The following is a 22,089-nucleotide window of genomic DNA, read 5'->3' as shown; positions in this document are numbered from 1 at the left end:
TAAGTAATTGGTGGTTTTAAAAGTATTGTCCTGCTTTTATTTTTATTCATCTGTGTTCATTTATACGGCTGTTCTAGTACCATCATTCCTTAAGCGATGTTGTTTGTTGTGGACTCAAGGGTCAGAACCTATTTATTGCCAATGGTTTGTTGTCCTAGTTCAGATTTGTATGCAATACCGATATTCAAGCAACTGAGTGATTATCAGTGGACTGAGCATGTGCTGTGATCGCATTGCCAAGGTCAGGGGTGGCCAAACCTGTCCTCCAGATCTACCAACAGTACATATTTTTTAGGCAACCTGTGGATCTATAGTAGGAATGAATGCAGCAGGTTTAAAATGTGACAGTTAGTAATGACGACAGCTGTGCACCAGCTCAGTGATTTGGAAAACCTGGACTGTTGGTAGATTTTGAAGAACGGTTTGGCCACCTGTGGCCAGTTACAGTGAGAATTCCAACACAGAGTGATTGACGGTAAGGAACAGTTTGGTGGAATGTGGCGCAGGTGTGTCACGGACGTTATCAGAGCGTGTATCTGCATTCAGCCGCAATTATATACTAAGAGAATATTGGGACTAACGTGGCTACTGCTACGTCCAGTCTGCGTGACCATAGACTCGCTTGGTGGATCGATATGAATGCTGCGTGTGTGTGTGCAGTTGTTGAGGATGGTTTCGTGGCTTTCTCTTTCTATCTTCTCTGGGCAGAATCTTCACTTGCGATGATTATCAAGTTTGCTGGCTACAAAAAAATCACAGCTGCACCGACATGTGCGTACAAATCTGAATTAGGACCAGTGACCTAAAGCAACCCATAGGAGGCGTCTACCACGATGTAGTAACCAGCTTTACTGGCTGTGCAGCACAGTTTCATTTTCTTAAACTTGACCTCTTAGGCTCAGCGAGACTGATTAAGATTAAGTCCAGCACAGCTAAGATGTTCTTTAACAGCTTTCCTTAAAATCTCAATAGACCTGCTGGTATAACGGGCCTATTTTGGAAGATGGCCTGCAGAGATAAGTGATGAAATATGTACTATTGGCAGATTAAGCAGGTGCGCTGATGCCTTGTGCTGGTGATTTTATAATGTCTTAGTCATGATGATAGAGATAATTGGGAGGGCTGTTGTGTGGCATGCACCACACCGTTCTTACAAAGCCAGTTGTTTCGATCAATTATTTTAGCAGTGTGCCACTGACGGCAAGGAGATATGTGTGTGTGTAAAGATAATCTGATTGGCTGGCAGTTCAGTAATAGATTTCTTCTTTCCTGTGTTACATTGTCCAATGCGCTGTATCTGGCTGCAGGGCACACATCATCTTTCCCACATGGGTACACTTGGCTGGTATCCTAGTTGCACTGTTTTACATGCAGATATTTTCACTGTGCTCTGTGCCCATAGCCGATATATGTTTTCTTTGGACACTGGTAATCTTTTTGCAGAAAGTTTTTTCCCCAGAGATGATTATCATATATTTATAATTGGAAAATTGACATACGAAGAATACCATGATTGCTTTAAACAGGTATCCAGGACAGATCTAGGAGGTGATTTACAAATCAAGGTAAAGCCAAAATACAGCAGCTGCAATCTAGAAGAAAAATAGAAAAATGAACAAATTTGCATGTTACATTTAATGTGTGAAATCCAGGTTTGTAACATTTTATTTTTCCGTTACAATTGGGATAATAAAATAGATAGGTAAGCAAGTGCCAGCTCTGCTACTGACTTGGAAATATTTAGTCTATTTACAGTATGGCGGGATTTCAGATAGCCGCAGTAAATTGTCCCCAACGACCAGGGATTTTAAATGCGGGAGAAACAAAATCTTTGATACGTAACGTTTGTTAAGGAATGTATCTTGTGTTCCTCTGTGTTTTTTCACACAGATAAATTCTTCTGTAAAAAAGGCATTAATGGAATTGAAAATCAGCCACAAAAAAAATGTAATCCACCCCCTTATTTTTTTGGGTGCAAAATTGAATCCACCCTCTCCAATGTGTACTAGTAGTTCTGATGATTTAGCCAGTGAGGCAAACACTGTTTTTTATTATTATTTTTATTATTATTATTTTAAATGCTGTTATTTTTTTTATTTCACAAGTACTGGTATCCCTTCAGGACCACAGCTTAAAAATGAGCAAATTCCGTATTTTTGGAAAATGTATGTTTAAAGCAGACTCATGTAACATATTTTTGTTTTGTTTAAAAACCGATTAAAAGGTTTTTGTTTTTTTATGCATTACTTTCTGTGCACAGGTACAGGTTGAGTCTCCCATGTCCGAAATGCTTGGGACCAAAACTATTTTGTTCATGCAACAAAGTTGCTCCAAAATCATTTTAGGGTACGTTTCACGGCGGCAGCTTACGCTACGTTTGAAGCGACGTTATTAGCGTAGCCCAACAAGTAAGTGTAAGCGTAGTGTCTCTGCGGCAGCCCTGCGTAGTTAGAGTAGTCACCATACTGTCCCCGGGAGCTGCAGCTCTGTCCCCGGTGTCCCTGGCAAGCCTAGTGAGTGCCTCTCGCACAGCGGTGAGGGGATCATGTGGGTGCCGGCGGAGAGGCGCTCAATCTGTCTGAGACACAGGAGCGTATCAGACGCGTCTCAGTAAGTAGTGCGGCAGGGTTAGGGGTTCAGTAGCGCGTGCGTCTCCTGCACAAAGGGGGTGTGTGGCCACAAGTGCTTTTCATGCACAGTAAAGGAGGCACTTGCCAGTGCTACATGTTAACTACTGGCAAATGCCTTCTTTTGAAACCCCCACTATCCTCGCAGCCTGAAGCGTGGCGAGCGCAGCAACCCAGCAAGGGGACGCGTCCTCCCAACTTGTTCACCCCCACAATCAACGTCGGCGTGGAGTTGATTATATAAAGTGTGGTGAGCCCGAAGCGTGGCGAGACCCCCCCCCCCCGGATTACTTTACATGTATTCCGCGTCCCCTCGCCACACTTCGGGCTCGGTTGCTCACTGCGCTGGCCACACTTTATAAAATCAACTCCACGCTGACGTGGATAGTGGGGGTATGAACAAGTCAGGAGGATGTGGATAGTGGGGGTATGAACAAGTCAGGAGGATGTGGATAGTGGGGGTATGAACAAGTCGGGAGGATGCGTACCACGTTTCCTCGCGGGGCTCGCTGCACTCGCCACGCTACGGGCTGGTGTGGATAGTGGGGGTGTTTCAGAAACACATTCACACCTGTCATGCCAGGCAGGTTAAAATGGTCAATGGTTCCCACACAATGTAATAAGCGCAGACTGACTACGCTGACTGCTAAAGCTCCGGCTGGTCGCGAACGAGCGGGAACACTACACTACGCTGCCTACGCTGGCCACGGGAACACTACGCCTATTCTGACAGGGACGCTATGCTGACTATGTAACTGCCGCTGCGAAACTACACAAGTACCCATTTTAGATTTTAAACATTGGATTTTTTTCAGATGTCGGTGACTCAACCTGTCATTCTTTAATGGCAGTAACATTTTGTTAAGATAGAGGTGAAAGAATAAAGGAAAAATATTTTGAAAGAACAGTTCTGCCAGTACACAACACAGTTACATAATCAATTTTATACACACACACACACACACACACACACACACACACACACCTAAATATTCCATCTATATTATCCAACTCTACAATGATATCCCTAAAGGCCCATACACACTTGACGATTTTCAGCTGAAAATCAGTCAAAACAGCCGTTTTGACCGATTTTCAGCTGAAAATTGCTTAGTGTGTATGGGTCAACGATCCCCGACTAGCGATGATGCGCGCTCCCGCATCATCGCTAGTAAGGTGGTTCATCTGCTGGTTTTACCAGCAGATGCAGCGATGATGGATGGTTTGTTATCCATCATCGCTGTGTGTGTACGGCCGCCAGGCTGAAAGATTAGCCACTTTCAGCCCGGTGGACCACCCTGCTCCATACTCACCCGACGTCCACCGCGCTGGTCCCCCGGCATCATCCTCCATGTTCAGCCGCCCGGGTCTTGCAGCTGACGCCCCCCCTCCGTCCTGCTCCCCCCGCCTGCCGTCCACCGCTGGACCCTCGGCACCGTCCTCAGGGCTGGCATGTTAAACTTCTGCTGCCCGGGGCTTGCTGCTGACGCCCCGCCCCCCTCCACACGGAGCACCACAGGCCACCAATGTTTGCTATTTTTAAGCCAGTAATATATATATTGCTGCCATGTGCCAGCAATGTATATATTACTGGCACCACTGGGCACCAATGAAATGCTTATGCCAGTAGTATATACATTGCTGGCACATGCCAGCAATGTATATATTACTGACACTGCTTGCCACAAATGTTATTAATAACCCACTGTCCACCAATGTAATATACAGTATAAGCTAGTAATGTGTACATTGCTGGCACATGCCAGCAATGTATATATAACTGGCACCACTGCCCACCAACGTAATGTATAAGCCAGTAATGTATACATTGCTGGCACATGCCAGCAATGTATATATAACTGGCACCACTGCCCACCAACGCAATGTATAAGCCACCCCCTTCCCCCTCCGAGTCCAGGGGAAAGGGGGTGAAGCGGCCACCGCCAATTGGGGGGGGAGGGCTTGATGCGGCTGCCCCTCTGAGTCCAGGGGGAAAGGGATGAAGCGGCCCCTGCGGCCGCCGAATCCAGGGGGGGGGGGCTTGATGCCGCTGCCTCCTCCGAGTCTGGGGGGAGGGGTGATGCTCGGTTGGGGGTCTGGTGTGGGGCGACGCTCACCTGGCTCCAACCAAGTAGGGAAGCTGCTCCCAAATGCTACCCTCCAGTGGCTGGCACCCTAGGGAAATATCTAAAGCTGTCTAGTGGTGGCGCTGGCCCTGCATTTACCTGATCACTGGGCTCTAAATATACACAGCCCAATGACCAGCTCTGAATCAGGCCCCAAGAACAGAAATGCATTGAATAAAATGGGCCCTAAACCTCGCCCATTATGTAAATAGCCATATAATGAAAGATTTTCAGCAAAGTCTTTCGCCTCCTGAAAATCTCTTGCTCATTGGGGAAAATAGCTCAGTGTGTACGCACTACTTTGGTGAAAGATAAATCTATCAGAGATTTTGGCAAAGTCTTTTGAAATGAAAATCTTCTAGTGTGTATGGGCCAAGACTAACATTGCAGATCTCCATAGTGGTGTGGCAGCCATCACACACATTACATGTAACATTTAAGGTATGTATATGTGTTCTAACTGCTATGTGTGTTCTGCTGTTCAGTATTATATGCTGACAGTCGGGGTCCCGGCTGTCAGAATCCTGGGGAAGCTAAACAAGTCCCCTTGCCTGCCCTCTGTGCTTGCCATGCTGTGGGCACGGTGGCTCGTTTCTCTCGCCACGAGGTTCTATTTCCCAACTATGGGGGTCATGGACCCTCACGAGGGAGAACAGACCCTGTGCACCGGGATTCCAGCTGGCAGTAATGTCGCCAGATGGGATACTACCGCCGGCATCCTGATCGCCAGTATCCCGACTGTCTACATATTAACTACATCCCCTCGCCACAAATAAGGACTAATTCCTGGGTAAGCAGAGCTGATTCACTTACAAGGCTTTAACTTTTATCTGTCTGTGCTGCCTCCTGTATTTCTTATATGCCTGATAATCTTATCAAACATGTAGTTGGAAGGGTTTATAGAAAGCCTATAGAAGGCCCACCTTCAGTGCTTAACTTCCCTTATTTATTTTCCAGTGTTTGCATTTCTCTACCCGACGTGACCCTAAAATGTTTATCGTATCAGTGGTTCTGAGAGGTTGGTTGTGAACATTGTTATATTAACCAAGTAAAAAGTGTTGGTGGAAATCTCCGCTCAAATGTTCCTTTTTTTTTATTTTATTATTTTAGACTTGTCGTAAAAAGCAACATTGACTTGTTTCATTTTGCTGTAGCTGTCACTTCCTCCCTACTTCCCTTTTCTGCTGTAATAACATGAACTTTTTAGACCTTGTCATTTTAAAAAACATGTTCATTTGGTCTCAATCTGGTGATGTGCAGGAAGTGTTGGGCTGTTGATGAGAATGTCAAATTGTGACTCTGCTCACCAGAGCCGTGACCTTTAAAAACTTCCAAACCTTTGGGGGAGACGTAGGCGACACTTACCACAGCTAGTGAGGCGCTGCAAACTTTGGTAACAAAATCAGAACGAGTGCGCCATAGTGCATTCAGGATTTATTGTATGACAAATACAGAGGTAGGGGATCTCACGTACAGAGGGTGGTGGCTCAGTTCACTGCAGTGTCACAGCATAATACACCGGTGCACCGCACCTATATGTTGGAGCAGGTTACACTCTCCTGGTCTCCTGTTTGTAGTAACGATGATAGGCCACGCCCCAACGCATTTTATATTGGACAAAGCTTATACATTCGCTGTAAACTACTGACATTACCTTGTTAAAAGTGTATACAGTCTGATTGTCATCATGGGTATACTTTTGTCATGTAAAATTAAAGGGGGTGTTCAATGAAGTCTGTATTTATGCGGCCATTTTCTGCCGGTTTTTAGTCCTTTTTTGACAAAGCCGTTTCACTTATTTTGAAAGTCCAAACTGCATCGGCAAAGAAAAATGACTAAAAAAGAATCAAAAACGACTGTGGCAAGTAAATTCACAATCCACTTCTTTCCAATGTGGTGATTTATTGTGTGTGGGGAGGGGATGGCAGCATTGACCTTGCTGAATTTGTGTATGTAACAATATTAGAAATAGGGTTTTTACGATAAATTGTTGCTCGTTATTATTGTCAATAGTTTATTTTTGTAGTTTCCATAAGTTTTCCGATCTGTTGCTACTAATCTGTTTATTGCTATTATAGTTCATTGCATAAATAACTTGTAGGTGTATGCTTACAATTACCCTGGCGGTGGTATATTATTTATTAAAGCTAGTATGAATCGATTTGTTTTTAAATAATATTTTAATAAAAAGAGCGTTGGACAAACAATGCGGTCTAGCTGACAAAATAGATTTTATAGTTTAAATGTATTCTCTGTAAAGGGCTCACTTGCCTAGTGAATGTTACAAAATACGTTTATGGGCAGGTTTCCTACAGGAAGCCATGTGACCGGCTATTAGTGTGGTTGTACCTTGGACTTTAATGAATAATCCGGGCCTGCCTATTGGGAGGCCCCTCTTAAAATTTTGTTGCCGTTCCAGAGCTGCCCAACCGTTGATGTGCCATTTTTCTGTTTTACAAAGTGAAAACAAAATGATACTTTTTCTTTTAAATCCATCATACTAATTGCTATCTGTTGAGATGAGCAGTCCTTTATTTGCCCATTAAACTGTTCATGGCAACAATGGCTGCGAATTGCATTATATCTTAGGACAATGCTCTGTCCTCTTAAGGTGGCCATACATCAGAAAGATATTGTACCCAATCATACAATCTCAATCGATTGTAAGTTGGATTATGTGCAGATTGTGTGCACATCTTGTGTACACAATCATACAATCAATCATAAGATGGATTGTATGACTGATTGTATGATGGATTGTATGCAGATTGTGTGCACAATCATGCAGCAGATGGATTGTATGACTGATTGTATGATGGATTGTGAGTAGATTGTGTGTCCAAAAACCACCAAGGACTGCCGGGGATTTCAAGGGAAATTGTACACAATCGTGAGTGCAATCGATCTTAAGATCGATCTTTCTGATGTATGGCCAGCTTTAGACTTTTTTATAGTTTCCAAATTGACCAATTATTGGTACTAGTAACCGGCCCACTAAAATGACCGAACATTTTGCCAATCTAGTCTGCCCCTTATGTATCCTTCAGGTAATCTCAACCCTTTTGAGAGAATAAATTAGTGTGCTGAGCTGGCCCGGTGCGTGGCGAGCCCGAAAGGGGGGGGGGGGGGGGGCGATCCATGTCACCCCCCTTGTCGGGATTTCGGCGTTGGAATTTCGACCGCCGGGAGTTCGTACCAATCCTGTATGATTTTGTCTACAGCTCTCACGGTGAAGCTGCCAAATATTACACAGTAGTAATGAAACATGAAGCTTTTAGACCACAAAGTGACAACAACACAGTTTTATGGGGAAAAAGCCACATTTTTTGGGGGTTATAACCAAATTTTTGACTGACAAAAGGAGATCTCTAATCCTAGATGGTGTATACTTTATATAGCATTTTGATCTATTTACCAAATAATTTGCTAACCTATAAAAACTGCTACACATTACAAATCAAATTCACACAGGTGACCCTGCTTGTGTAGGTTAATGTATATATCAGAATATAAAATGCAATTCCTGCCCTGTTATTTTTGTTGTCTGGGTATTGTGTTAATAATTAAAGCACTGAGCATAAATACATGGAAATTACATAATGTTGGGTGAACATATTAAATAAGGGATTGTTGTTACAGGAATGCAGAGCACGTTCCGTACACCTTCAGGGCAGCACAGTATATATAAGACTCGAACAAAAATACATTTCATCTATGAGTAACTAACTAGACTTCTTCTTCCGGAGCTCAGGCTCTGTTGGGTTAAATAGTTTTTGCAGACATTTATATTGTCAGCACTGATGGAATTTGGGTATTTTCAGAATGTCGACTAAACAGTGGGTCCTGGTGATGAACCCATCACTTTGTTCTGCTCCGGTGGATACGGGTGTCTCCTGGGTTAGGTAGGTGTCAGGCAATGTGGACTAATATGTGAATTGACATGAGTGTATTGCAGTGATGTGCGGTGAGATTAGTGGTTGGTGAGGCACTGGTTTGGTGGAGCCAGCGACGATGGGGTCCGTGGGGATAGCTGGGTCTGGTTTGCTTCTGCGCTGACAGGCAGGTGTAGGAGCTGCCATCTGCATAAGCAGCAGAGACCGGCAGAGCAGCTTCTGTCTGACAGCGCATAAGCAACCCGGACCCAGCACTTACTACAGACCCAGTTGTCGCTGGCTCCACCAAGTCACGGTGCCTGCCCATTGGTCTGCCCACATACCTCTTCTACTTAAAAAAAAACCAAAACACTTGTAGCCAAATGTACTAGCCTGTGTTCAGTGGCTGTGCGGAACGCCGGCTGAACTCCGAGTTTTTTTTAAAAGGGCAATCGTTTACAAGGGATGGGGTTGCCTTGTAAATGTCTGCCTCTTTAAAAGAACTTCTGAGTTCAGCCGGCATCCTGCACAACTACTGAACACAGGCTAGAACATTTGGCCAAAATACTTCTTTCATTTAAAAACACACAGATACAGTGCACACTTCTATAACTTTACACACACACCCCCACACACACACACACACACACACACACACACACACCCCCACACCTCTATTACTTTACACAAACACACACCTCTGTCACTTAACACAAACACACACAAACACCTGTGTCACTTAACACAAACACAGCCTCCACAATTGCCACACACACACAGCACCGTTTTTCACAGATGCTGCTTACCTAAGCAGCACAGACTGGTAGCAGTGAGACAGCATCAGACCGCCATGCGAGATACAGGAGACCCCGGACAGGAGAGGGTGCGGGGTGAGAGACCAAATGGAGCACAGTGTGTTCCCGGAGCCCAGATAACAGCGGGAGCTGTCGGCCTGGCTCCGTGCCGCCGCCCCCCCCTCCCCCCAATTTCATTACAGGTCGGCGGACGAGCCATGCAACGGCTCGTCCGCCTATATAAACGGCACTTACTGTATAGATAGAGCCTCAGTGACAGTAAGGAACGTGCTTTCTGCGTACATGAAAGCACGCCCCTGTCACTGTGGAGGCGCCACTGTCCCCAATCACATCTGCCCTCAGTGACAGGGGTGTACTTTCATGTACGCAGAAAGCACGTCCCTGTCACTGAGGCACTGCTATAGGTGCCGTATATGCACCTTTGTTAAATGGGCTTTTGCAGCCTGGTGCTCGGCCCCTCCCACTGCCTGCCCTATTTCTAATACTATACTATAGGGAGTGGGAGGCACCGCACTTGGTGCCTCCTAAACTATTAAAAATGAAAAAGTATTATAATAATACGAAGCATATACTTATGACACATAATATGTGTCATAAGTATTTTCTTTGTATTATTTTATTATATTAATCATTAATGACAGGGGAGGCTCTGCCTCCCCTGACTGCACGTCCCTGGTGTATTGGGAATGAACAGTGGCCCTGGAAAAATTTAAAATGTAGGTGGAACCAACACCAAAATAAGGGGTTGCATGTGCTGGGGATGGAGCGGAGGCAAATGTCTATATAAAAGATCTCACAATGGATATAGATAGGTGCCCATCTTAGATGAGCATTTGCAGCATTGTGAACCAGCAAAGGTGTTTTTGTGTGGGAGACAGGAGGTGGATGGGGGGCCACAATTCTGGGAAGGGTCAAATTTTAAAGAAAAACCACATCAAACACACATTTGCTGAATGGTGCACTTGCAGGTGACCTACAATCTTCCCTGAGAGACCTGTGGACAATCCACCCCTGCTAACAGATATCCCTATATCTGCAGAATGCTAGCATTTCACAAGTTCATATTGTGCAGAATGCAGATGTGTTCCATATTGAGAGGTTAACACTCTAAACCTGGGGTAGCCAACTCTAGTCCTCGAGAGCTACCAACATTTCACGTTTTTCAGACAACCTAGCTGCTGCAAAGGTGCACACTCATTACTCGAACACATTTTAAAAGATCCACAGGTGGAGCTAATTACTTCACTTGTGATTCTGTGAGGAGATCTGGAAACCGTTAACTGATGGTAGCTCCCGAGAATTGGAGTTGGCTACCCCTGTTCTAAACCACAGTGGCTGTTTAATCACGGCACCCTAGACAATCAGATTTTTTTCCGCGGCACTCCTAGGCCAAAATTTTATTATTGACACATTTTTTAAAAATATTACATAAAGTAATTAGTGTTTACAGTATATGTCATTCCTAGGTTCAATTTTGTAGTAAGGGACAGGATTTTCGGCACTTGCTTCCTTAGCAGGTCGCCCACTAAGCAAATTGCTTAGCGGGCGATTCTGCATAAGAAAATTGCATCGCACGCGGTTTTTGCGTGTGATGCGATTGTCCTATGTAATTTATTCACTGCTCTTATTTGCCCCGGAATACATGTAACGTAATCCGCGTCCCCTCGTAGGGCTCGCCGCGCTTCGGGCTCGGTGGCTCGCCACACTACATAAAATCAACTCCAAGCCGACGTGGATAGTGGGGGTATGAAAGGTCGGGCGCTTCGGGGTGGCGTGGATAGTGGGGGGGGGGGGGGGGGGGCAGTAAAGCCTCATTGTATGTCATACAAGTGTATAGCTAATGGCATGGCATTGCACCCTATAAAATCGTATGCGATTTTGAGAGAGGTGCAGTGCGATTCCCTGGGGCCAACATATCAATGAATAAATGACATTAAAAAATCGCATGGGACGGCACTACAACGGCCCATGCGATGAGATGCGATTTTGCTACGGTAGCGTACGTAAGAAATCTGGGTGCCCTGCTAGGAAACAAGTACCGGATTTTCTTCCGTTTGCCCAAATAAATTATGATTGGAAGCCACAAGCACTGGTTTTGCCTATTTCTTTGACCATAAATAATTTGAGTTGGTCCTGGACCACCAACCCAAGGCACCCCTGTAAGTGTTCTGAGGCACCCCAGGGCACAGTTTGGGAACCACTGCTCGAAACCCTGGGCCTAATTTGGTATACCCCTTTTGATTGTTGACATGGGACAGTGTTCTCATTCTGTGACCCAGCGTATAGTAAACATCCTGGTTCTGGTTGGGATAAATGGGTAGTTCCTCATCTTTGCATCCACCGCTACGCCAGTTACGTTAGCCGCTACGTAAGGATTTTCACCATTGTCCCCTTGCGGGCTCTCTTCACTCTCCGCACTTCAGGCTAGCCACTTTACTAAAGGTAATACATTGGCAGGTATTCAATGCCGTGGGCGAGCGGTGACAGCGAGCAGGGCTTCCCGCTCGCTGTCACCACTCTCCCTGTCAGTATTCAACGCATTCCCCCTCATAAGCCAATTCCCCCTCGCTCTGTTTTTTGAGCGAGGGGGAATTGGCGAATGCGGCTCCAGAAGCAAGACTTGCTAAAAACAGCGAGTTTTCTGCATTAGCCGCGGGTCTCGCTGTTTTGGGGAATTCTTGCCGTTCTTTGACGGCGAGGATTTCCCCAGAACGTTGAATAGGGTGAGTGGCTGGAGAGGGGGTTGAACAGCGAGGATTACTGGTTTTCTGCAATCCTCGCTGTTTAACCCCCTCACCGGCCGCATTGAATACCTGCCATTGTGGCGTGGACCCAGGGTGGTGGAATGGACACCGTACAGCTCACCATACACTTCGTAAGTTCTGTAGCATAATCGGTGGCTGCAAAGATGAGGAAGGAACAAAAATGTATATGGGACTTATTTATTAAGTTATTTATATATTCTGCTGCAGCGCATTACACAGAATGCTTCAGTCATACAGGAGAGCTTACAATCTATATCCCCACCACAGGGGCATACATGTTTGTTTTGTGTGTGTGTGTGTGTTTTGGAGTGTATACGATCCCAGCACATACGGGGGTGGGGGACATACAAACTTAACACAGATAGACAAGCAATAGTGACCACGCCGCCACCGTGCAGCCCTCCAGCACTGTCCTGGATGATTGGTTTGGCGGAGCCCCCAGGAGCAGGGACCGTGTTCCACCCCCCGAGGCTGCTGCAGCGGGTAAGAGCAGAGGCAGTGGCGGGGGTGTGAGCAGGGAGCTCGGGCTGTTGCATAATACAGTGTCACCGGGTGGCTCCTCCCCGGCAGAGGAAACAGTAAATAACAGAACCTGGCCGCAGCCTCCCCGGCGAGTGATCTGCCCCGTGCAGAGTGAGCGGCGGGGACGCCGGCAGCCAATAGGGCGGCTGTCAGCCAGCGAGGGAAGGTGGAGCCGGGAGGAAGAGTCACCGCTCCGGCAGCTGCTCATCACGTTTCCCCCGCTGCTGCTGCACACACACACGGCTGCCACAGAGGACCCGGGTGATGGAAGGGACCCACGGGGCAGAGAGCGGCGCGGTGCAGAGCTCCACACGCATCGGGAGGTAACTGGCAAACTTTCCTCCTAGGCTGCCGGGTGAGTGTCACCCGGCGGGCGTCAGGCACGGGGGCCGCTCTCTGGCTGTGTCCCGTAGGCTGCCCGCTATCTGGCCGCTCTGACCTTGCTCAGGATTTGCCCTTTGACTCGTTTTTACTTTGAAAATGTTGTTGTTGTGTTTTTTTTTAAAGCCCCCTCCCCTGTGTCACACAGCAGCAGCAGCAGCGAGTATGGGGACCTGCCACACACAGGCGGTGCTTAGCCCACACACTGGTTTATTCCCTGGCTGGGGTAACATAAGGAGCTGTGTGCCCCCCAGCACTGCCCCTGGGGTTCCCATTTGGTGTGTAGTCCCTGCACTTGTTATGTAGAGCAGATAGCAGCATCCATGGGCAGTACAGCAGACAGAGTGCTCATGTAATGCCACTGGGAAAGGCTAGCAGTCAGTGTATAACATATACACAGGTGACACAACTTTATCTTAGGAACAATCCGATTAGACGGAAACTGGTATGTGTGTAATGTCCAATGGGGATCTATCTGTTCCCATAGCAACAGGGGGTATTAATGTCTGAGAGTTCTACATCCATTCCATGCCTCTGTGTACAGTACAGGCGTATAGCAGTGTGTACAGCCAGGGAAGGGGCATTCCTCACTTGTCCTGGTGTCGGTTGTGTTTCTCCTGACAACTATTGAGGTGGAGCCCAGTTGAGCAGATACTCAGCTGGTTTCCCTTTGTAAAACCTGCATAACCAGTTTGTCCCCTCCTCCTCTTCCATTAATAATGACATAGTTTAATGATTATCTTCTTGTTATGACCTTCCCATAGTAATTCTAGTAATGGAATGTAAGATTTCTATGGAGTGGACAGCATGTTGTGAAATGACGCCTCTCAGGTAGAGCTGACCTAGAAAAGAAAATATCAGTGTGCAGTGTGTGTGTGTATAGATATATACATTTAGATAGATTAGATATATATATATCTATAGATAAATATATTTTTCAAGGCTATGTTTTAGGCAATAATACACTTAAATCTGGTTATTGTAGTGTATGTGTATATATTTGTGTGTATATATGTATAACAGTGTGTGTATAAATAAATTTTAGGTCATAGTGTATGGAGATTTTCAGCACTAGAGTTCCATATTTGACATCCTAATCCTATCTGAGAGGGGTGTTAATCAAATATTCATCCTAGATAAATTTGGTACCTGTCATTAGCAGGTTTTGTGATATTGCCTTTTGGGGGGGGGGGGGGGGGGGGGGGGCTAGGTATAGCAATTACTGTATCTTTAATGAAAAGATCATAGACAGATGCTGGAGATGTTAAATCCTCCTGTACATGGACTATGTCATCTGCTGTGTTTCTGAATTGCAGCACTCTGTTAGCATCAGATACTGTGTGCTGACTATGCAGTGACCTCCAAATAACCCCCTTTTTATACTCTCATTCCATTCCTCTTTTCTGTTAATAACTTTACGTTTTCAAGGTACCAATATTAAAACCAGCATGGAGTAAATTCATTATATTAATGGGGAACAGCATTCTGCAGTTGTTCGGTCGCAGAACTTCCCATGCCTGTAACATTTCTACTTGGCAGTTGGGGCATAGGATGATACTTTGTACAATCACGTTGTGTTTTTCTACTTGCGTCGCCTTTATTGTGGAGTCATGACAAGACGGTGCTAGAATGTATAACTGAGCAGGAGGCTGGAACTTGGCAGACCTTTGCACACACTTTCAACGTTTTCAGATATTTCCTTGGACGTGGGAAAAACAGAACTTTCTTTTATTTTTATTTTTCGCCCTGATTTACACTTGTTACCTTTTTCCAAATTAACCAGTCTTGAACGCAAGGGTACAGTAAATATTGGCTTCAGTAAACCCTTCCCTGATATTTCTTTTGGTAATTATGCTGAGGTAAATAGGAACTTAAAAATGAGATTCTAATATATCTATCTATCTATCTATCTATCTATCTATCTATATATCACATAATCCTTTATTACGGCATTAACCATTTGAGTGTTTGGACTTTTCTCTCCAGCTGTTGTGTGACCAGCATATTATCTGATTATATAGTGCTACAATTTGAAAAATGGTGCGATGTTAGTTTTGGCTATCATTTATGAACTCTCTTTTTCCAGCTCCCTAAGGTCGATTACTAAATGGCACTGTCAGTTGGCCTTAATACCCTATGTCAAATGTGATCACATTTGACATGCAGTGTTTCACCTGTTCTAGCCGCTGTGAGTAGGTTGAAGATCAGCAGAGATTGCTTTCACTTGTCAATGAATATGATGCAGTCAGTGTTAGGGAATAAACAGGGAATAAACAGCGACTCAGCAACAAGTGCAATCGCTAGTGGGTATAACGTAATATGAACCGGGTGTGGTACAGGGGTCCGACAGTCGGGTTCCCAACAGTCATTAGCCCGATGTCGGGATCCCGAGTGTCCGGACTCGGACAGCATGGTGAGCGCAACTAAGCCCCTTGCGGGCACGGTGGCTCGCCACACTTGCCACCTATTCTATTCTCCCTCTATGGGGGTCGTGGACCCCCACAAGGGAAATAGCAGGTGGCCTTCGGGATCCCGACGTCGGGTAAATGCCAGTCGGGATCCTGACTGTCGGGACCCCGTCTGGCACCCATTTGAACCAATGGGTCCGGTATCCATACCTAATCACATGTTTTTACAAGCATTAAAACATGCTACTGAAAGCATGTATATTAATGCCAGTGAGTCCAAGGGGGGCCTAAGTCTTTCTATTCTATTTTCATGGTGTGGGTATTTGTCAAAGTTTGGTGATAGATAAAATTGTGAAAGCTTTCATTTTTCTAACACCGCCTGTAAAATGTAACAAGCTGATTGGCCAGTACTTAGGGCGAGATGTAATAAACCTTGAAAAGTGATAACATGGAGAGTGATAAACCACCAACCAATCAGCTCCTGTCATTTTTCAAACACAGCCTGTAGCATAGCAGTTAGGAGCTGATTGGCTGGTGGTTTTCACTCTCCATTTTATCACTTTTCAAGCTTAGTACATCTGGCTCAATGTCTCTCTCATGATTGTATGTGTTTACGAACATTGATAAATACCTACTCTGTGATTTCCGGCCTTGTTTGTGTCTGCACCTTTGGTATACGGTATATGAGATTTAGTGGGATTTTAAGAAGCTACAAATCCATTATTTGGTCAGTTTTATTTGCGAAGGTATTTTCCCATTGGCTATTCTTAAATCTGCGTAAAATTTGCTTAAATCCATTTTTTTGCAAGTATTATGAGGCTGTTTTTTTAAATTGGCACATTAACGCTAAGTGTTGTGCCATAATTATCTATTGATAGCTATTTTATATCCCTTTTATGTTAAGCACGTGATCTTCTGCATGCAAATGGTTTAACTTACCCAAGATTACTTACCCGTATTGTAATTTCAATGTCAGAATCCACAGCACATTGAACGCGCTTTCTGTAGGTCTTTAAGGTAGAGTGAATGGCAGGAAAAAGAAATGTTGGTCGTACAGTGCACTATCTTTTCCTTGGAAATTGAGCTGTTTACTCAGTAGTTCCTCACTACACACTGCATATATTTTTCTTGGCATCTATCCCACATCCAAAGTCACTGAGACTTAAATCAAATAAGCTGCTATTATCAGCATTGCATGATACAGCAGATGTTTCCTAATCTATCCTGTACATCACCTCTCCACAACAACAAAAATAGTAATCCTAAAATAAAAAAAAGCATTTGGGTTCTTGCAGAATTTTTCATGACGGCTCAAACTCTGCAAAGGTTTATATAGCAAAACAGATGCATACGAGCGTACAGTGCGATGATTTTCACGTCATTGGATTCAAATACTGTCAGGCCAGGCTCCAACTGCATAACCAGTATTATGGTGGCGATACCACCAGCTAATCCTGCCTGTTGCCATAATTAATTTCCATTGGGCAATGCAGGTTGGTGGTCATTTAGTCAAGTGTGGTAATTGAGCATTTAGAGTGGATGTAACACATTTATACATCTCCTAGAACAGGGCTGGGTAACACCGGCCCTACAGATGTTAATGAACTACACATCCCAGGATGCTTTGCATTAGTTTTGCTATGTGGCCATGCTGAAACTGTAGTTCATCAACATCTGGAGGGCTGGTGTTGCCCAGCCCTGTCCTAGACTAAAATGTCACCAATTCACACACGGATAGATAATATGCAGGCTTTCCCATTGAGCCCCCACCTTTTCCTTTTTAGATCACCCCTGTAGGTCCAGATTTTTTGTGTGCCCTGATTTCCCCATTTTCTGGTGCCTTTTAATAATGCATTTGTGTACAGATGAGATTTTTTTTGGTTACATCCATAAATGATCTGCTAATTCAGGCATGCCGACAAGTAGGGACAGTTTGTTGTGGCCTCTATTCCTGCATGTGTCCTCAACAGGGCCACCGACAGTGGCCACGGGCCTAGGTACTGAGGGAAGGGGGTGTGGCCAGATCCAATGAGACATGCTGCCACTCAGTAGCTGCCCCACTTCCTTTTTTTTTTTTTTTTATGAGACTATGGCATGTACTGTTTGGAGGTTATTATAAAACTTTATTTAAATTTAAATAAAAGATCCGTTAATATAGGTACTGTGTATAGGCAGCGTTCAGTGTGCACTTATGATGTGGTTACTCCTACGGTTATTACAGGTGTCTTCTAGCAATGCCATGAAGCCAAATACAGCATGGCATACTCAGTCACCCCTGCATTGGCAAGTGTTTATGCAGTTGCTAATGCAGGGTCCTTCGTCTGGCGGATCGGCCTGCTGCACGTTGGAAGTCATCCTTGTTGATTTGAAAACGCTGGGTGTCCCCATGTGGACAGGGGCGGCTTCCTGCCTTCAGTGGGTGGGCAGCTGAGGTCTCTGGATGTCTGCTGCCCGCCCTGAGCAGGGTGCCACAAATCTGAGTCACCAGAGAGTGACTTAGATTTGCGAGCACTGAAGAAATCATTCGATGGTCGTGTATGTCTGTCAGTTATCGTGCATAACATGTTTTTACCAATGATAATCAGTTCAGTCTCCCAACATTATTGCATACTTTCAGGACCCCCTGCAGTGACAGAGAGCTATCTTTGTTATTGTGGATATTTGAATATTAAAAGAAAATAAATGTATGATTGCCATGGAAGCTGTCAGTCAGCCTTTATTGCTGAGACGCATTTCCTTAAGGCTCAGGTCACATTTACTGATTCTTGTGACTTCTTTCCTCTAGTTGCTGATATGTTTTCAAGATGAGTGGAATCGGAGACAACCCCTCGGACCCTTCCAGGGCAGAGCAGCGGAAGAGGAAAGAGAGCCCAGATCAGCTTGGCCCCAGGTAATTGTTATTATTAATGTTCACTTGCATAACAATTTCAGCCAGACATTGCTGTAAGGGTGGTGGTGGTGGTAACCAGCTCTTGTGGCATGAACCTTCATGTCCATTATGCTCCATGCTGGTTTCACTTGCAGTTTTTTGTTACGGACATTTTGGAGCTACATTTACAAAGAGGGTAGTTCTGTTGAAAATGTTTTGTTGCCCATAGCAACCAATCATCTTCTACTTCTTATTTAGCACCTTCTAGAGCAGGCAAGACCAAACTGTGGCCCTCCAGCTGTTGTGAAACTACAAGTCCCATCATGCCTTGCAACAATTTTGCTATTAGGGAATGCTAAAACTATGGCAAGGCATGCTGGGATGTGTAGTTTCACAACAGCTGGAGAGCCATAGTTTGACCATACCTGTTCTAGAGAATAATAGATAGAATCTGGTTGATTGTTATGGGCAACCTCCCGTCTTTACTAGAACTCCCATCTTAGTAAATTTACCCCTTTGAGTGGGGTTTTGCTATAATTGTATCTACAATACTCCACCCACTGACAATGACAGAGCACACCACCTGTTGTCTTGTGTGTTTGTTATATTTATGTATACGTGTGATAATGACCCTGTCCCTAGTCCTTTTCTGCAGTCCTAGGTTTGTCCGGTCTCCCATGCAGTGGAAACCTGGGCACTCTACGTCCCTTCCAAGTGCTGCCACTGCGTGCCCAGGACAGATCTTTACAAATGATTATATAGATTTATATTCTGTGTATATAATGTGTGTGTGAGATCTATGTGTCTTTTTCAATATTTTACACTTTAAAAGTAACTGTAGCTCATGAATCTGAAGACAGGCTTAGGATGTGTAGCGTTGTATGTGCAGGTCCATGTTATACACACACACAGACTCATATATACATTTGGTTGCAGGAGGGGTATGGAAGGAGGGGCGGACCCTCTGACTAACACAATCTTGTGACTGTCTTGTGTGATTCAGATACATATTTTGTTGGGATTGAAGACTGGGGACATTGTTTTAGTCCTGAAAGCCAGCATGTGGTGTTACAGGGTGCTAATTTCCGCACAGTATCTCATTATTTTACACATTCTAATTCTGGCCATGCTAGTACAGAAATGTTGCTTACACGATTCAAAGAAATTAGCCATAGCTGTTATTTTACTTTTGCCTCATCCACCCCTTTTTAAAGCTGCTCAATCTCCTAGTTTTATACTGTTATACATAGGTCAGGGTCCTGTTATCAGCGTTCCAACAATAAAATGGCATATCTCTAGTTTTCCCTGTACTATTGATTAAGAATCACTGGATGTTGAGGTCCGGTCCATGCTGTTTCCCCAACCGCAGCCATTTAGCCATACTGAAACTATTGAATTTCTAGACCACACAGTCAGTCAGTCAGTCAGTGCTTGCAGCATAGAAATGATTTACTATCCATTACCAAGGTGGAGAAGCTAGGTTTTATTATTTTTGCCTGACCCTCACCTTGCTCGCCTAGCCCTCTTTTTAGATCTAGTTTGACAGCAATGCGATATATCGGAAATAAATGCTTTAATATACACTATGTGTATATACTCATCCAATCATCGGGACCTTCACAGTTGGCGGACTAATCATTGTCAATGTGCATCCATCCAAGCCATACAGGAGCTGAGAGGACCCAGTCATCTCATTGCTATAAAATTCAGTAGAACGGAACAAATGGCTCTTTATTAGAAAAGTTAGTGTATAGTACCAATGCTTCTAGACTGGTTAACTCAGGAACCAGTATTGTCGCACCCATTGCATAAGGAACATTCTGTACTGTTACCGAACAGCATGGTATTGTTTCTTTTTGTATACAACGTAGTATGTACTGTACCTTACTACTTCTAGCAAAGGAATGCATGCAGTTATATATGTTCTCAACCGTCCTCTCATTTTGCTACTTTCCGTACCTTTTTCAGCCCTAAGCGCAGCACCGAGAAGCGTAACCGTGAGCAAGAGAATAGGTACATCGAGGAACTTGCCGAGCTGATTTTTGCCAATTTTAATGATATTGACAACTTTAACTTTAAACCTGACAAATGTGCAATCTTGAAGGAAACTGTGAAGCAGATTCGACAGATCAAAGAGCAAGGTAAGCTTTTTTTTTTCCGTTTTTTTTTTTTTTTTTAAGAGCTGGTAATGTAGAATGTAGACCCTTTAAGTTCACTTGTACAAGTCAGAGGACTTTTGCTGTGTGGTGCAGAGTACTTTTAAACATTGTGTGCCAGTTTGAAAATTGTTTTGGGCCAAGCATACTAGCCTGACCGGCTTGTCTGGTTCATGACAGTGTAACCGCCTGTGCTTTTTTTTTTTTTTTTTTTTTAACTTTGCATATGACTTGTACGTATGTTGGAGCAACTCCAATAGTGTTCAGCTAGTATGGTCCTTATTGAAGCAAGTATGATTAGGAGGAGTGTAACCGTTATACAAAATAAAAATAAAATATATACGACACTATTCCAATACGCGCTATAATACAATATATGGTTTGTTAATTATGGAGCAGCCTATACACTAAATTTCCCTGAAAGGGGGGGGGGGGGGGGGGGAGGAGGAGGAAGAAGAAAAACAATATATACAACAGAAGTAAACTGGCGTTCTTATAGAGCCCTTAGATTGGGTACTGTGGCTTTAAAAATGACGAAGTTTTCCCATATTTCAAGAAGCTAAGCATAAGTTTCATGATCCAAACAAGTCTTTATTAAAAAGTTCTTAAAAATGCAGATTGGCACAGATCTTGGTACTTGTGTAGTTTCACGGCGCCAGTAAATCGCATGTGATGCGATTTATTACCGGCTCATACCCCCACTATCCACTACGGCATGGAGTTGATTTAATATAGTGTGGCGAGGGGACACTGATTACTTGACATGTATTCACTGAGCCCGAAGCGTGTCAAGTAATGTCCCCTCGTGGGGCTCGTCACACTTCGGGCTCGCCACACTATATAAAATCAACTCCATTCCGTAGTGGATAGTGGGGGTCTGAACAGGTAATATATGGTATCGCATGTACCCAGATGAAACTACACAAGTACCCAGATCTTTATACGGCCAACAGATTCTTCAATTGACTTTCATAAACACGATGATGTACTCGACGCGTTTAGTCCTTAAACAGACTTCGTCAGGGGTAACCGTTTTTCCACTGAAGATTATATTATGAAATGCCAAAGTAGTTGTATCCTAGGGCTATAGCATGTATAAGGTCCATCCTGGTGATTAAGAAGTAAATAAGAAATAAGAGGCATCAGGAAATTACCTTTTTAAATAGAAGTTCTCTGTGTCAAACACATGCTTCTTGTATATTTAATGTATAAATATGTATATTTAATGTATAAATATGTATATTTAATGTATAAATATATATATTCTGTATAAAATGAAATTCCAGTACTTCCACTGAGCCGCATTCTCTATGATGTCACAAATGTTACAACTGGGGGAGCTGCATTGAGTACTCCAGAACCATGGGAGTCTTTTTTTTATGTGATTCCTGAAGTTTTGTTAATTAGGTAATTAGGTGATGGAGAAAAAAAATATAAAAAATGTTCATGACGTTTTATAAGGTGAAAGGTATATCCCTTTATCAAACATCCCAGTCCATTCAGTGTTAAGGGGCATACACACGGAGCGGTTTTGTGCTATTTTCTAAG

At 44.1% G+C, this 22,089-nt stretch overlaps 1 protein-coding gene across 6 annotated transcripts in view; it reads left to right on the top strand.

The window, feature by feature from the left end:
* NCOA2 (nuclear receptor coactivator 2) overlaps positions 1-22,089 on the top strand; it is a 200,273-nt gene that overhangs the window by 116,169 nt on the left and 62,015 nt on the right. For 4 of the 6 annotated variants that reach the window (XM_083187234.1, XM_083187235.1, XM_083187230.1 and 1 more), the window contains 2 exons: positions 18,302-18,406; positions 20,354-20,526. In XM_083187234.1, coding sequence (XP_083043360.1) covers positions 18,321-18,406; positions 20,354-20,526 — 259 coding nt within the window. In that variant the 5' untranslated portion in view covers positions 18,302-18,320. Of the gene's footprint in view, positions 1-12,786; positions 13,083-18,301; positions 18,407-20,353; positions 20,527-22,089 lie in introns of those variants that run through there. The other 2 variants (XM_083187231.1, XM_083187233.1) reach the window with 2 other exon arrangements.

The sequence above is a fragment of the Crinia signifera genome, chromosome 5, assembly GCF_055691185.1.
Source record: "Crinia signifera chromosome 5, ASM5569118v1, whole genome shotgun sequence".
NCBI lineage: Eukaryota > Metazoa > Chordata > Amphibia > Anura > Myobatrachidae > Crinia > Crinia signifera.
The sequence above is the reverse complement of the archived record's forward strand: the minus strand, read 5'-3'. Positions and strand labels throughout refer to the sequence as shown.